This window comes from Scophthalmus maximus, chromosome 7 (genome assembly GCF_022379125.1).
Source record: "Scophthalmus maximus strain ysfricsl-2021 chromosome 7, ASM2237912v1, whole genome shotgun sequence".
Classification (NCBI taxonomy): Eukaryota; Metazoa; Chordata; class Actinopteri; order Pleuronectiformes; family Scophthalmidae; genus Scophthalmus; species Scophthalmus maximus.
Window position 1 is genome coordinate 24,754,803 of NC_061521.1, and position 17,698 is coordinate 24,772,500.

Below are 17,698 nucleotides of genomic sequence, written 5' to 3' on the forward strand. Positions count from 1 at the left end.
ATTTCTCTGGACCAACACAAAAACAATAGTGTTTGAACCCTGATAATAGACTTTATGTATAAAGCACTCTTAAAAACACATTTTGAAAAGTTGGACACATCGTTGCAGTAATTACAGTCAAAGTAACCGTTGTTCGAAGTACACACACTAAACGCCACGGTGGCGTTACACAACTGTACCTGGTTGTGTCTCGGTGCGTTCGGTCCAATCAGTGATTAACACACAGGGTGCTAATGATTTTGTGTCTTTGTTGTCGGGCCAATTAGCTGAGGAAGCCTCAGTTAAAGGTCAGGTGTCGTGGTTATACTGGGAAAAATAATTGTCTCACTCCAATATCAATAAGCGCTCCGTATCATGCTGATCGAGATTAATTTGCGTCGGGCAACGCACACACACATGCACGCACACACACACATACACACGTCTTTCTATAGTTGTGAGGACACTCATTGTCATAATGCCTTCCCTCACTTCTTCCCCTCACGTTAACCATCACAAGTAAATGCCTGACTCAGGAGCAGCTGGTGTAGCTTAGTGGGTTACACTGGTGCAGAAGGTCCGGGGGTTCGATTTCCAGTAAAAAAAAAATCCAGTGTGGCCCTTTATTGCTACCTATATGAATCAATCATTTTAAGTAGCTTTGGACAAAAACATACATCGATGTTCTGACTTATCACAAAAATCTGAATTTTCTGCTTCAACACAGACGTCAGCATCTATGGCCCAATGAAACGAGCATGTGAAAACATGTATACGCTCTCACACACACACACACACACACACACACACACACATAAAGCCATTAGAAAGACAGTGTCGTCCGAGACCCCCGTGACATTCTGACGAGCGGATTCACCGGTTCACGTGTTGCCGAGGCAGAATCCACCTCTGACAATGAATCATCTTCATCATCGTCACTGTCGCCACTCGGAGACGCGGGCGTTGGTGTAACCCCTCGCACGCCCACGGACACAACAATGTATACAGCACGCACGCACGGCAGGTTGGCAAACCGCCGCAGCTCTCCACAGATAATGTGATCGCCTTCTCCCATGACGCACTCAAGTTTTCAGACTACAGACTGCCGGGCACTACTCTTACGAGCACTCAGATCGAGCCCTGTGGTCAGGATCATGGTCACTTGTGCTCGGCCAATGAAATTAGAGCGCGGCTCTAAAGCGCTCCGACCAAGCAGAGAGAGAGTTAGGACAGTGTATAGTCTTCAATTAGAAAACTATAGCACCTCCTCTCCCTCAGGATCAGCCAGGCCTCCCCCTCTCTCTCTCTCTTTAATAATCCCAGGCTCGGTCTAACTCGATGTCTCTTTGTCTTCCTCTGTGGTCAACGTCTTATGTGTCACCGAGAAATGAACCGATGCGTTAAACATTCATTAGACCTTGGCAGCGTTCCAATAAATCTTAATGACTTCACTTATGCTCTGACAGAAAAGGATAACTATGTTCCTTTGCAGTGGAATCTGAGCACACACACACACACACACACACACACACACACACACACACACACACACCACACCTCAGTCTGAAGTCATAAAGTATTTTCCCTTTTTGCTACAAAGCAAAGAAGACGCTGTCTTGTGAAACAAAGATGTGAAATTCAGTTGAGCTGAGATGAAAGATGGGATTTTTTTTTAATCGATAGTTTTGTTCATTTAACGGAATTATTCTGAGTTGAATGTGTTATTAAACAATCTAGTATGAATTCTTGTGAACTCAGAGTATCCTCAATATTTCATTAGAGCCCAAGCTGAGATATTGTGCATTTCATTTGAGTCCCAAGTCAGAAATCTCAGCTGGAGCTGAAGTCGGATTTCCTCCGTTGGAAAGTCAGAGAAACTTCACCAACCCCCGACCTCAAAATCCAAGATGGCTGCTCCGTGCATCAAAGGTGATGTAGGAGGTTTGTCTGGGGCCGACAACACGATAAGAGTGAGGTCGTTCATTGTTTCACATGCGCTTTGTCACGTCTCCTGGAATTACAAAGATGATGGACAGTCCACAATCACATGTATTTTCCTTGATTTTGCAGTTTAAAAGCATTTAAATGCTGCGTTTAACTTCAGTTGGGTCCAGCGTTCGTTGTCGTTGCAGACTCAAGTGAACTTCAAACAACAACTTTTTTATGACTCATCAAAATAAAGAATACGTTGGTTTCAAAAACAAATAATCACTACATCTTCATACCGTCTATGTGGGTTCATCTCTTCTTTTGCTTTTCCGCCACATTTTTAATATCTGCCACTGTCAGAAGAAAAAGAAATACGAACCCACTGTACAACCCTCTGTTTAGACCAGTGTGAATATTGTTATCATTTATTTAATATTTTACCAAAATGCTAAAATTGTCATAACTGCATAATTTATTTTGCAATGACTTTCTCCTCAGTTGCTAGGACACACACCCACATGTACAAACGTATGCACTGGCACGGTGGGATTCGTCGTCCACATGTAACTTTAAATAGTTATGTTATATTTTTTTCTATTTCAATAATAGATTATCAAAAGAAGGGAAAATGAGTCGACTCGGTGCCCTGAGAACAAAAAAAAAAGCAGCCATGAGAGTTTGTTCTTCTCATTCTTCTCAACATCGCAGATCCCGTCACACGAGGGCTAATCAAGAGGACAATGTCTCTGCCTGGGTGAACATGGTGGAAGTAAATAAATCACTGCCTGGGCTGAACTTCAGCTGTACAAATGAATGTGCCCTGGCAGAATCGGGTTAGGATGAAGGCTCCTTCATAACTTTGAGTAAAGAACAGTGAGACCGTTATAAACAGCGGGGGTGCTTGGGTATGACTGGTTTGTTGAGGTAATAGATAGAAGTTTTGAAAAACATGTATAAAGAGTCAAAAGTTAAAGGTCTGCCTCACTATTATAGGTGTGCATCTGTTGTTTAAATGTACATTTGTTCCAAAGAGAAAGAGTCTCGTCAATCAAAAGTTGCCTCATAACAAATGGTCACTGATTCCACGCAAAGCATTTTCAATATAATCAACATTATTGGAAATGTGAATTATTGTGAGCTGAGAAGAATCTATAACATTGACACTTTTAACAAGTTTTGTGATGAAATTTATCAAACCTACTTAGCTCAGGCCAGTTTGACAGAAGCTAATGTATGGACGCCATTAAGTGTATTGTATTTGTAAAATATATTCTGTAACTAATATACCTAGGTTATGGGGCAACACCATAGACTTAATATCAAACTCCACTGGTTGTTACTATAGAAGTCTATGAGAAAATTACTACTTCTTGAATAATAACGTCTGTAAACATTTTCCTGAGAAGTTTATTGTTCAATCTCTAGTTTTCTCAAGTCTTCCTAAGTACAGTATGATGTTCATTTTGTAAATTATTTATTAAGTATTAACGGACATATTTAACTCTCTATTGATTGGGCATATCTTTGAACTTTGAAATTAAGGGAGGTTACCTCCTCAGCTTCCAGTCTTGATGCTAAGCTAATTGCCTCCTGGCTCTTTCTCCATTAGCACAACCATATGACAGTTTCTTGTGACACAAGAAACAAAATGTCAAACTATGTATTTTATTTTATTTTTAAAGAAAGAAAATAAGTGTATGGGTTATTCCAGGGGAAGTGACGGCACATGCTAACAGTTAATATATAATGAGCTAGATGCATCTGTGTACAGGTTGTTTGCCCGGCCCTGTAATCTATTCAGGATATTCTCACTCACTCAATGGACCATGAGCATCAGGAGCATCGTATTTCTCACCAAGTCAATGAGGGCAAATGGGAGGACAAGTGCTTGTTATATGGTTCCATTTGTCATTGTTGGGAAATGGGAACCTCCTTCACTGAATTAACCACACACACACACACACACACAAAGACACAAGTGCATGCACACGCATCTGAACCCATTTATCAAGGTCCTAATTACAGCCCGACCCTACTACAGTCAATAGTATTGACCGACCCTGCAGGAGCTGCAGGTTACAGTGTCTTTGTCTTCAGAAAGGTCTCCAGCCATGGAGAAAGAGAAATGGCACATGTAACGACGTGATAAATGTCCAAAAGCAAATTGAAAGTCTTGACATGTACCCGATAGACACGCCGGAAAGTCTCTTGATACTCCAAAAGCTGTTCAATACACTAAAGCTGTTCAATACACTAAAGCTGTTCAATACACTAATCGGCACTGAGCTACAGCATGAAACAGAGCAAGATATTCAATTTACAAACATGGGCATCATGGGAAACAATGCAATTAAGTGGTCGAGTCAGATTTATGTTTCCTGTCTCGTTGAGGAAAAGCTCTTATTTATGAGGGGCGTATAAAGAAAACAAAATAACGAGTACAATTCAAGCTAAGAATGGCCCTTGTAACACCTGTGAGGAAACTCATCCGTTTGCCTTTGGGTAATATGAGATTCTAGATGCTTGGTGACGTAGTCACTGCTACTAGAGCTAACTGCTAAAAAATAACCATTTGACCTTTTGGTCTTCTTTCTGTTCTGTTGTCTATAAAAAGGTTGGAAACCTTATCTGGAGGCTCGACACAAGAACGTGTCGCCCGAGCCACACAGTACCACATGCCAAAAGTTCCTACCAACGTATTTCACCTCATACAACACTTTCTCTGTACTGTCCTTTATTCGTATCATAGTAGTACTCATTCCATTTAATAAGGGGTAACTAAAGAAGGGACAAAACCTCTACGAGCTTACAAGTTTGTTATCTGCTGTCGGTTATCAAGCTTGGCCACCAGCAGCACAATAGATAAACTCAGTTTAATCAGAAAGACATATTTTAACAATCGACAACTTTGTCATAAAAGCCTGGAAACCAGCCAACATTTTGTTAGAAATGGACGGACCTAGGAGGTTTTTGACTCTTGGGATTCCCTCCAAGGCTTTTGTCGGGTTAGTTTGGTGTTGGTCAACCAGTTCCAAATACATGGTCAAAGTTGAATGTGTCACGGAAAAGAATATTCAACTCATGGAATGATCATTAAGAGTGTCTTTTTTTTGTAATGCCAGTGGAAGCATTATGGGATTGCAGTAAGGTTCAGTGGTTTCCGGAGAAGGATTTTAACAACTGTGTGTTGATACACGGTGAGACACTTCAACGTGAATCCCCACAGAAGAGGACACTTACAGTCCAATGGCAAACTTGAGGTTGGCGTTAATTAAAACTCACAAAAGGGATCGGCCGGTCTTATAGCTGTAAACACTAATCGGTTTGTCTAATTAAGTGTACAATAACAACTTCAAGCACTGCAGATGCTCTGTGTCAGCGCTCCCATTACTGACTTTATAATATACACCCTCCAGGATGAACCTCCATTTAGTTTTCTCTAAGCACGTAGCTCAGAAATATACATTACAGTCCAGCGCATATGGCCGGGATATGGCTCGGGGCTCATTCTGTGCCAGGAGCCATGATTAATGCACATAGACTGGAGACTGGACCAGTGCAGGGCACCGCCCCGAAATCCCAAGGGAGGTAGCCTAGTTCTGCTGGGGACAGTTGGAGAGAAAATAGACCTCACAGATGCAAAAAGCTTGAACGTCAACACTGACGCTCACACGTGCACAAAGGAATCAGTTGCTTTAGCCAAGTCAGGGTCAAAATCATTAGCACTGGCATTATCCTAACTAGATATTTGGAAAATAAGTGAATGCATGGTGAAATTAAGACTATTAAATGGTGTTGTCATGTTACAGGAAACCAACTATATGGAGCCATAATATCAATATGAAACAGAAAGTTTGAGGATTATCAATCAATTCCTGGAAATAGACTAATTGGAGATTTCCCGATTGTGATACCAGTATCGGAAACGCCCCCGTTACTTCCCAAAATCCCGGATTGGGCATCGGTGAATATGCAAATCAATGTTCCGATACCACGTCTTTAAATTAGTTCCAGCCACATAAAACTACACTTTCCATGATGACATACTATCAATTTGCTGACACCTTTGCTAGCTTTTGCTAACGCTACACTACTAGCTCGCAAAAATGTCAGCAATTTGTCAATATTTCACCCTGTAAAGATTTGAGGCTTCAGGAATGACACAGTGGAGGGTTTGGCCACAGTCCTGCCCATGATTAGGTTCAGGCAACGCAAGAAATTTGGGTAAAGTTAAGGAAGGATCCTAAACACCTTGTGTCTCAAGTCACTGTGAACGTTTTCTGCACCAAACCAGACCAAAATCTTGGAAATAATGCATTTACACATCATTAAGAACCTAAATGTAAAATGTTTATTCCAAAAAAATTATCTTGCTCTACAAGATGTGATTAATTCGAGTTGAAAAAGTGAATCGGTCATAACTGTGTATCCTCTCCGCTTTGGAAGAGAAAGTATATTCAGAGCTGCTCAAGATGAACACATTATATCCTGAGTCAGAAAGGACCAGGAGATTTGCATTGTTAATTGGAGCCGGTGTTGGGAAAATGAATGATTAACTGGAGATTATTTTTAGAAGGTGGCTTCCTCAGTCTCGGACGCGGGACACAGGACAGCCGCAGATCATAACTGTGATGCATCAGAGGAGGTTTCTAACCCATTTACACTGACTTTCTTTGGCTGAGATGCTTTTAGAGTCTGAAAGGTGTTAAAACAATATTTGCGAACCAACATGATTAGTGTGTTTGTGTGTGTGTGTTAAAAGGTGGAAGAGTTATCCCGCTGGGTCTTTGCACGGCGGTGGTTAACGAAGCAATAGCGGGTCAGAGCTTGTTTAGTGCTGACGAGGCTAATGATCATTTCCTGGCTTTGAACTTAATGACTTTATGAGGAGCAGTTGTGTGTACATGAGTTTCAAAGCCTCCCAATAAAAAGTGAATCGGGCAGAGCAGAAGCCACACAACAAACATGAGAGGTTAGTCGTCATGGTCCGCCAGGATCAAGAACCTTTGTGGACTTTGAAAGACTCTTGGGCATTTTTAAATTTCTTTGTGGACTTGGTGTTTATTAATTCTTCGATGTCTTTGATTACACATCCTCGGTTTCGGTGAAGTTACTTTCTTGTGATCCCTCGTGTTTTGTGCATCTTGAGTTGGTTCTCCTGTGTCTTATTGTTTGTCAAATTGTTGTTCGCTTTGTTTTCTTGTGTTTCCCGCCCTTGTGATTGTCTGCACCTGTTCTTAATGTGTTTCACCTTTGTCCAATTATCCTTGCTTCCTTTTATACCTAATCTCTATGCTTCCCTTTGCCTTTGTCAGTTGTCTGCTCTGTTCCCTGGTGTTTCCTGTCCGTGTTCCTGAGTTTTTGCCCATGTTCTGCCGCCTGAGTTTGAGTTTTGGATTTCCTGAGTTTCTTCGTGTCTACCAGCAGAGACTTTTGTTGTACACACTGCGTCCTGCTTCCCAACCCCTGACATAAGTTTCTGGGGCACACGCTCTGAAATGCTCAATTTCTAGGTTTCCTTGCAGAAACAACATTAAAACAAGTTACCAGTGTCACTGGGGTGTTGCCTCTTCTAAACACACCACTACAGTTTTAATACCAGTGTGTTTGTCTCTGCTCCTTGAGCTCACACCAATTTCAAGCTTGTGATGGCAGATTTAGCTTCTGAAAATGTTACTTAAGGTGAAATCTTGCACATTTCATCAATAAACAATGAAGTCTTGTGAATTCCATTTCCACAAAGTAATTGCAATCATGGTCCAAAGCAGTAAAAACTATCCCCTAGCTTGATAAACGTGTTCGTCTACCTGTGGGCCTTGTTGTCATTGTTTGCCCATGAAGCAGAAAAGATACGTTTGTATCTGACCCACACCGGCCAGCAGTCCTCACTCGACAAGACTCAACAAACCATGTGCATGTCTCTGGCAGGAGGCTCCAACTTCCTTACTGAGGTACTCAGTGTATCAACGCTTTGGATTTATCCAAGTGAATAATGTAATACAGACAATGATGCTGTATCTCTGGCAATCCATCCCCAGTCGTATGTCAGTGTGGATCTGGGTCACTTCCCCCAAGTGTTTTCTATTTCTTTCATTAAACATTAACTGTGTCTAAGTATAATCCTATGTCTCTGCCACTTGAAACCACAGATGAGTTCCACTTGAATGGGAAAAGAGATACAAGTCAACTGATATATCTGCGTCCCTCAGCTGTTGTCACAGGGTTTCTTCAGGGTTTGAGCAGTATTTGGCCTGACTGGAGAAAAGGGGCCTGGGATTTAGGCTCGTACAGATACTTTTGCCCCTGTTGACCTATAAATGCTGCAAAAACATGTGATGTAAATATGAGTTAGACGAGACAGAATATAAAGAAGTGGATAAAAGGAGGTATCTCACCGACGTTACATATTGTATGTCTCGGCACAGCTTAGTCTCCCGGGGAAAGTCGGCAAGCTCCAGGAAGTTGTCCACCACCACCTGGCCTATCAAATCATGGCGTGAGAACCTGTCAAAGTCGTAGACGCTGAAATGCAGCTTTCGGCTCGTCAGCTCAGCGTACGCCACGGGGAAGAGAAACACCTCATCGAACACCGGGTTGAGTGTCTTGCGGTGCACCTTGGTCTGGTGCTTGGTTTTGCGGTCGGGCAGCAGGTAGATCTTGACATAAGGATCGGAGGTCCCTGAGAAGTCCTTGGCGGGGAGGTCCTGCGCCTTGTGGATCTTCACGATCAGCTGCTCCAGGTCAAAGTCAAACTTCAGGATGAAGTTGAGACACCCGCAGCCACCGGTGTGGTGCCCGTCTTCAGCGTCCACTGAACGCTGCTTGTAGAGTTCTGGCTTTATTCGGCCCAAACCAGAGAGAGAATCCTGGCGCTGGAACTGAGCAGGGTTGAAGTCCGGATTGGACAAGTTCATCTGACGGCGGATGGAGTTGTGCCTGTGACAAAGGATAAAACCAAAACATAGGAAATCATCAAAACAGTTTTTTCTCAATTGGGTTCTTGTTGCTAAGACTACATCCATCTATGTTTAACCTGCCAGCAACAAAGGTTGAACAGGAGGCTCAGGGATTGACTTGTGCTAACCGTACAGACGACGTAGGCTCAGTTATCTGCCTCTGGACCCTGTCCCTGGCCAGAGTGTGGACCTGGTTTCTCTCAACCTTGGTCTGGGTCTCCAGTGGGATGTCAGGCGACGTGTGGCTTATCTTCAGGCCCGACTCCGGGACGACCACAGCCGAGTGAAACCCCGGAGTCTCCTTCATACAGCCATCTTCACTGTACTCCCTCTCCTCCCCGTCCACCTGCACAACAGACAAATTAATGTTAACATTATACTGTGAATACTTTTTCTGAAATGCAAGCTTGGGAATTATATTTGAGGTTGGGCGAATTGAGGACAGAGCTGTAATGATAAAAGAGGGGTGTAATGTTGAGCAGAAGTTTTTCGACGCCTTGGTGAAGACAAGAAAAGCTTTTATGTTGAATGGGTAACAGGTTGTATTTTATGTTTTCAGGTGCAACAGGACAATGAGTCCTGAGAGGAGAAATTTTGTCTGTTAAGATTGTAGAGTCATCAGATCTTGTTGTGTCATGGCTGTGAAACACAACAGACTACACATTCCCTGACCATTCACCGTCACCGGAAAGGAAACGCTCGCGAATGACTTCCAGGGACAAGAACTTAAACATGGCTTTCCTAATGCTTGAGAACACATCAAAAAGGAAGGAGTGGTGTTGGTACATCTCGACGAACCTCCTCTGTTTCATGATCCTCTGGTCAACTTCACACAGGGTTGTGATGGAGGACATGATAGTAGATGTGATCTGTGTCCGTCTACAATAGTTGCATAACGACATCCTCTCACACACGTTTGAGAGACGCTTCTTCCTCCTTACCTCTGTGAGCACTGGCTGCTGGTCTCCGCCCAGGAAGTGCGCCCCCTTCAGGATATCTGGGAGGTAGCGTCCGGTCAGCGGCCCCCAGCACAGCTTCCATGACACAAAGAGGGAGACGCTGAAGAGAGCCAGGCCACAGGTGGTGACCAGCAGGGACAACAAGCTCACCGATACATCTAGAGGAGGAGGAGGATGGAGAGAGACAAACTCAGTGAACTGCGAACACAGCGCTGCCAGTGGAAAAGGCTGAAATAGACGAACCTGTCTCCCCGGGGAGGACAGATGTGTTTGTACACAAGCTTGATGAAAAAGAAAAAGTATTACATTTTTGTCATTGTAGGCAATAGTTCAATTGCGGGATCTGGGAAATGTCCGGAGCAGCATTTGCTGAAGTTGGCGTTCTCACGTACCGGAAATTTCCAGGAAAATCTCCCGGATATTCCCAACTTTACAGATGCTGCGGGCTGGTTTCTCTCTTTCCTTCGGTCGGGACCACGCACATCCACGACCAGACTGAAAGAAGAGAAATTTGAAACCGAACGGACAACGGAGTTGTAATCCATTAGCAGAGGAGATGATTCCTCCTTTTTTTACTGCTTTACTTTTACTCCTTTCTTCCGAAGTAGCTTTTTACAAACTCAACTAAAAGCCCGGCTCAGACTGACTGGACGATGTAGAGAGACGAGTGCGGTCTCAGTATCCTTCTGCATCACTTCAATCTCCGTCAGCACTCACTTTCTTTCTTGCTAGTCGTTCTGAATCATACTCAGAGAGAAAGAATGTTTCGGAAAAATGAAATATATATATTTATTTTGTTAAATTTTTAATTTTTAAATGTATTTGGTTTTTTTTCCCTTTTTTTTTAAGGCGACGGACTGAACGTCCTGGTTCAGTACAAGACCCGACCGGCTCCGCTGACGATATCACGAAAACTCTGACATTATAAAAAAGAAAAGAAGTTTTTAGTAGCTGTCCAATATCATATTTATATTCCATTTAACTCCGGTTTGAACAGCGTTTTCCTTTTTAAGTGTTTCTCATTTGTCTCTGCTGCTAATAGAGCTGAAAGGAGCTCTTAATGCGACGGTGGAGCGAGAGCTCGGGCCCGTTTGACATCAGCTAATTTATGGACGCCATTAGAGTTGGTTCAAAAGAAAATCATTTTACAGTCTGAAACTACAGGACGCAGAGTGAGAGGATGTTTTGCAGCGATAGATTTCTAAACGTATTACTTCATTAATTGATGTAGTAGGACGAGATAATCGTGTTGCTTCTTCCTTCTCCTTTTCAGAAAAGAAATGCTAATGTTAATGTGATTTATTTAGAGACTGTTAATTCATTTACTGGAGATGGATATTTATTTTTCTTAGGTTTGTATATGTGTACATATATACATAGATGTGTGTATGTATATTTATTTGTATAACTGCAAAGATAAAGGCCTATATATAAATTGTATATCTTTTATGCAATTTTTTTTGTGTTTATAAATGTTCAAAATGAAGTTATCCATATGAGAATGCATGAAAACTATACAAAAAAATGTAATTCTATATTGTGCAGACAGAGCTCCTGCAGAAGTGTTAAAAAAAATTGAAATAAATTTTGACATGACTGTTACGCCTTTTTCAAACTCAGTGACCTCCAACATTCTGTGTATTCAAGGTCTGTTTTGCAAAATTCTTATATAAAAATTGTTAGTGTCACAATCAAAGTCGGAAAAACGTAACAAAACCGGACAAATTACTGTCAACCACACAAGAATTTGAATTAAAGGAATAAAAAAAAGTATATTGACGACGGGCGGCAAGTGATTTGGAATCCAGAACATTTTGTACTTGCATGAGACGTGAGTGTTGGTGTTCTCAACCACTGGTGGTTCTGCAGCCGATCCGAGGAGGGTGTCACTTTTCCTCCCGTCTTATTCTCAAAAACTATTTTTTCACCACTCTCTTTGCACAGTACTTAACAGTGGCAGTACTGCACAACTGCTGTTTTGGAGCGTTAGCCAGAGCTAGCGAATAAATCAGCAATTTGGCGACATTTCACGCTGGAAAGTGCAGTTTTATGTAGGTGAAACTACTTTAATAGACGTGCAATCGGATCGGTACATAGATTTGCGTACTCGCCGATACTGGCATCCGAATCGGAAAACATCTCTAATTAAAGCATCGGCTCCAGATCCCCTGCAACCCTTAAAGAATAAGCAGGATGGATGGATGGTTGGATACATTACAGCTCCATGAAATGGGCACAATGATTCACATGTGTTTGCAAAGCAAACGAATTAGAGCAGAGTCGGGCGTCTGTGCTGTGATTGGTGGAAACGGGGCAGGTAGAACTCGGCCAGGCCTCTCGTGTTGCGGCTCTGAACCGTCCGTCCAGCTGGGATGAACCGAGCACGGTGGAGAGACGATGCTCTGAGGATGCTTGTGTTCTCAGCTGGCGCAGTCAGAGGACGCAGCTTGTTCCACTGAGCTCTGTCTTTGATGTGCCAAACTATTTTTTTGTGCATTTGTTTAATAATAGAAAATAAATAAATATATATATATATATATATATATATATATATTCACACCCAGAATTGACCTGTTATATCAAAATAAAATGAAAGCTGGTTTCTTTTTGCATCCAAAGCTGCTGTTACCACTTTCCCCTTTACAGAATCTTTATTTCTTAAATATTTCAGTCAAAAGTTGATTACTGAAAAACCATGTGGCTCCTTCTTTGATACGTTTAGCCTTTAAGAAAAAGTGAAACAGCCCCGACAACCCCCGTTGCTTCAGTCAATTGCCTTTGTTTGAGCCTTTCTCTCAAGACCACAGGGTGTCTGCACTTTTCAAGTCCTCTTGCAGGGAGCAATCAAAGCGCAGAGGCCTAAAACCCCCCGTTCGGCTGGTGGCAGTTAATTGGATTCAGGAGCTCCAATAATCAGAGAGCTCTCGCTCCTCACTAGAGGAAGTAGGCAATTATAATTAAATGGGGTTACACAGGTTTTGATTAGTGTAATTGTCTGCGGTGGGGTTGCTTAAGGTTATGGGAATGTGCAATATAACTTGTCCAATACTGAGGTATTAGTGGCAACTCACATCAAAGTGGTCACCAAAACCACACAAAAGCATTATTTCATGTGTTCTCTCAAACACTCTAAACTGTTTTATTTTCAGTACATGACTGTTATTTTTTAAGACATTGACACAATGAAATAGTTAACAAATTGACCACTAGGACGATTTTGATACTGGTGGGGTTTTTTTAGGCAAATAAAAAAGTAACATAGAAATATATTAGAAGAAAGAAACCAATTGAATTCAGTGTATTTTCTCTAATGTAACATGCAAATGTTAGTCAGAAACTATCGGGGGAGGAATAACTTCATAACACGGTATTTTCTGTGTTTTAGGACATTTAGGCGAAACATTTTTGAAAATATGGAAAATAAAGTATTAAATTTAACACTTAATGTGCGTTCAAAACAAATAGAAAGTGAATTTTTGCATTGCGTTACAACTCAAGAATATAGCCCTACTAACGTCGGGACGATCTCAATGCTAATTGCCTTTCACGTCACACAAATGTTTTGCTGTAGTTCAAATATTTTAACTCGAGTGAGTTAAGCAAACATTGCGTCTTTGCGTGTGAGAGCAACATTACAGAGCATCTCTTTTTAACCACCAACAAGACACAAGCCATCTTATTAAATAATGTCAACCCACTTATGTGGAGAGTACTGTACATAATAAAAACATTTCAGTATCTTGAAGCCACTCTGCAGCCAACAGGGGGAACGTGTCACCACCAGCAAGAACATCAGCGTTAGAGATTCGGAGTCAGACTTTCTTTGTACAACAATGCAAATGGATTTTTTCCTGGTGGCGGGCGGTGTCGTCGTTCTACTGCCTCAGAAGTGAATCAAGCTTGAAACCTCCAGAGTGAACAGACACACAGATGGACGCGTCCATTGATTTGGACTCAATGTGCCTTTTGATGAGACGTCGTGTGAATCAACAACCTGCTCGAGGCTAGAGGATTATCCCACAATGCGACGAAACGCAATCACTGGTATCGAACCTCAGAGTGAGGAGCGAATGAAACAGAGCCAGCAGCACCGACTATGAAAAGTAGATGTCCCTGCCACTTGCAGATGATTAATTCAGGGTGTGTGTTATTGGGAAATGCACTCGCTCTCGCACATGCAGACGTACAGTATCTACCGTCACATGTCTGCCGTCAGGCGCTCGGAGACCTTCTGAGAGGGAATAAGAATTTATTCATTAACCTGAGAAGAACATGTCTTTTTCAGAATCATGACACATTTAAATCAGAGCACTAACACATAATGTGAGCAGGTCCATAAATCAGGATTGTATGGTTGTCATGTGAACACGCAGAGCGAAAGACTGGAACCCCCTCCCCTTGTTCTCCTTGCCACCAATAGATATCATTCATCCACAACCTCAATCCTTCCATCCCTTCATCCCTTACCCTTCGACCCCTCATCCCTCCAGCCTTTACCCTTCGACCCTTCATGCCTTACCCACCGACCCCTCATCCCTTCAGCCTTTACCCTTCGACCCTTCATGCCTTACCCACCGACACCTCATCCCTTCATCCCTTATCCCTGGTTTCTTTTAAGCATTGCTGGGAGGGGCGCTCGCAATTTCTTTGTATTCTGAATATAATGACAGTAAAGGCTTCTTATCTTAACCTTCAACCCTCATACCTTCATCCCTTACCCCTCGGCCCCTCGTAACTTCATCCCTTACCCTTCATCCCTCATCTCTTACCCTACTACCAATCATCCCTCCCACCCTTACCCTTCATCCCTTATCTCTTACCCTTCGACCCCTCAACCCTTCATCCCTTCATCCTTTACCCTCCATCCCTGATCCCTCGACCTTTATTCTTCATCCGTCTACTCTTCACATTATCCTCATCCTCTCAATATGCATTATATACAATAAACACACACAAGTTGCAGATCTTTTATGTTGTGAAAAACATTGCTGTATCATTATGAAACTGTGGTGGGACAAACATAGTACATATAGTGTATATTTGCTAGCGTGCTATATATACAACAATACCACTTTTCATGGCAGGCATGTGACACCACCCAGATCTCTACACCCTCACTTTAAGCCCACACATAGGCGACACTGCTTCCTGCATTGTCTGTGAAGATCCGTGAATCATATGCCGCAGAGTTGTCCTGGAGAGGCTTCTCTGTGCTTCCTTTTGCTTCTTATTATTAACTCTATATGTCATGAGAATTATCATTGTATATCTCAGTATAACATCAGGCATATGGGGGGGGGGGCAGCTTGTCTTATTTTATTGTTGTTTTATTATTGTTGCCTCGGTGCAGCAGCATCTCTGTGATTGCAAACATTAGTGGTGATGGGTGGAGGCTGAGTTCCCTGGGCCTCCGGAGAAGGTTCATTAAAGGTCCATCGCTCCCTCTGTCGAGTCCCAGAGCAAAACGGGCACCGACCAGAGACGCACAACGTTACAGTAATGATGCCGGTTTATTCCTGTTTACTATCAAACACACCTACACAGATAATAACCCGCAATTAAACGACTGCAATCACAGCTAGACGGCTGATTCACTTGGACAACGGCTCTTATTATTGTTCCATCCTACATATGAGCTTTACATTTCGAAAATGACTGACATAATCTCTTACAAAGATAAAGTACACCGCTATTATTGTTAAAAGTAAATATTTAACGAATTTAGTTTAATTTAAACACTGTGGTCGAAACTGAAATATCTCTATATCAACAACTAACGTCTGTATAACTACTGGAGTTTTTTTTATTGCAATCAAACAACAGCTTGCATCAACGCTGCTTCCACATTAACCATGAACAACATTTGCGTTCTCGCATACAGCCCCTCCAGAAAAATTCAGGCAAATGTCTGGACTTCTCTCATGATTGAAATATCCACCAAGGATAAAGGAAATTCAGTAAGATAATAAATCATATAACAGTTCACCACAGGGACAGTACGGGCATGTAGGATTCTCAAGTGGCAATAACTGGGCTAGGAAAACTGACTTTACAAACAGCTTATGTCCAAACACAAGTGGCCTGAGGCCAACATGCTATTCACAGACTAATATGAAAAAGCCAAACAGCCAGCGGTTCCTCAATCAAGTGATGCTTTAGAGAAGCGAGGTTTCCAAGGCCACACATTTCCATTTGACACAAAAGGAGCACTCAAGGCTCGTCAATAAAAAAGAATCCTCGCCTCGGTCCGAGTTGATCTAGGCTCTTGCCTAAGACCTAGTCGTCTCCAAAGAGAAACCCACCGCCCCCACCAGCTCTTATAAAAGAAGATGCAGCTTTCAGGTTGACACGCTTATTACCAGGAGATTAAGCAGAGGAAGCCCATGATTATGACCAATTTATTGTTTTTTTGCAGAGGTCGAATGGCTGCTACTGTCAGAGAGCGGACATCGGGTCGGAGACATCCCATTAAGCTCTTCAGAGTACAGTCGTTCGTCCTCTGAGACATCCGGCGTTTTTAAATTGAGGCTTCATTCACTGAAACCATCTCCGTCCAGACGAGTATTATAGCTCCGTATCAGAATTAAAGGAGAGGTTATATGTATATATATCATAATGTTACAAAAGTGCGTTAGGCACGACTAGCGGCTAGTTTATCGCCAAAAAAAGCCACGTTACTGGAAGCGGTTCACCAATAACAACAGAGTGAAGCCAGCTGGCCAATCAGAGCAGACTGGGCTTCATTGGGAGGGAGGGGCCTTAAAGTGTTTCAGACAGAGGTTGTGAAAGAGGAGCTGCAGGAATGTGACCGTCTGACGAAACTGATGTGTTTACTGAACATTGGCGCCTGTAAATCTTTTCAAGTAATAACCCCCCAAAAAATCATGATCCTGAATATGAGCATTATATGTCTCCTTTAATCCCCATCCATCTCCACTTTTTACCCGTCCATAGTGATGTGGTTGTAGCCTGAGTGTGAGTCTGAGGGGGAGAGCGGGGACGACGCCCGGGAAGCGACTTCAACAGTCTGTACAGATAACAAACAGAGAGAGGTGCTGTGTGAAAGTGGAATTCAAATTAAGAGAAGAGCCATTAACTTTATTGGGCTCATTCAGGTAATTCACCAGAGGCTGGAGGATTTCTAAAGCAAATATCCAATAATGTTAGGTTGCCTGGCAACAATACTTCTGAAACGCAATCAAGGGTGTAATGAAACCTAACCTACCCCCCCCAGCTTTTAATCAATCCCTCGACGGAAAGTGCTTCCTGCGAGCTGCCAGCTACGAGTCTGAGCACAGAAGGTGAGACAAATTTTATTTCACCCTGTGACTGTGGGATAAAACTTTCGGACCCGGCGCCGGAATCATCATCATTTCCTGATTATGAAACTGAACATTCTGTTCAGAGGTGATCGTGTTACCAGTAATTTGCTGAGTGATCTAATCTGGAAGCCAGAGGCTGAGTGACGGTGATATATTTTCCTAGTTAGTGATTCTTCAGGTTTGTCGAGGAGGCCGTAAAGATTCCCCGACATTCCATTTACAGTTAATATTGGAGAAAAGTCAATTTTCATCATTATTTGTGTTTCGTTTTTTCGAGAATTCCTTTGTGAAAGTTTACTCTGCTGTAACTACTTCACTCTAACCAGAGACACTTGACGGTGTGTGTGTGTGTGTTCTCCAGAGAAAAACTTGCTTCCTTAATTTCATTGTTCAATTGTTTTTAACGAGTGTTCCCACCGATTGTGCCGACGTTGCTTTTCAATTTGAGCGTGTGCTAATCAAAATGAGGAACAGGAGGAAACATTTCTCGGTAGCAGCCTGTAACACCTGCTGCAATGCTGGAAAGATTGTCAACAGGATGACAGTACATGTT

The 17,698-nt window shown here is 42.4% G+C and overlaps 1 protein-coding gene across 1 annotated transcript in view; it reads right to left on the reverse strand.

Moving 5' to 3' along the window:
* The window catches only part of LOC118315977 (synaptotagmin-9-like), a 33,474-nt gene that overhangs the window by 11,468 nt on the left and 4,308 nt on the right, over nt 1-17,698 (reverse strand). Inside the window, exons 2-4 of the mRNA XM_035643711.2 lie at nt 9,806-9,981; nt 8,993-9,210; nt 8,304-8,844 (exon numbers count right to left, since the gene is read on the reverse strand). Coding sequence (XP_035499604.1) covers nt 8,304-8,844; nt 8,993-9,210; nt 9,806-9,981 — 935 coding nt within the window. The remainder of the gene's footprint in view (nt 1-8,303; nt 8,845-8,992; nt 9,211-9,805; nt 9,982-17,698) is intronic.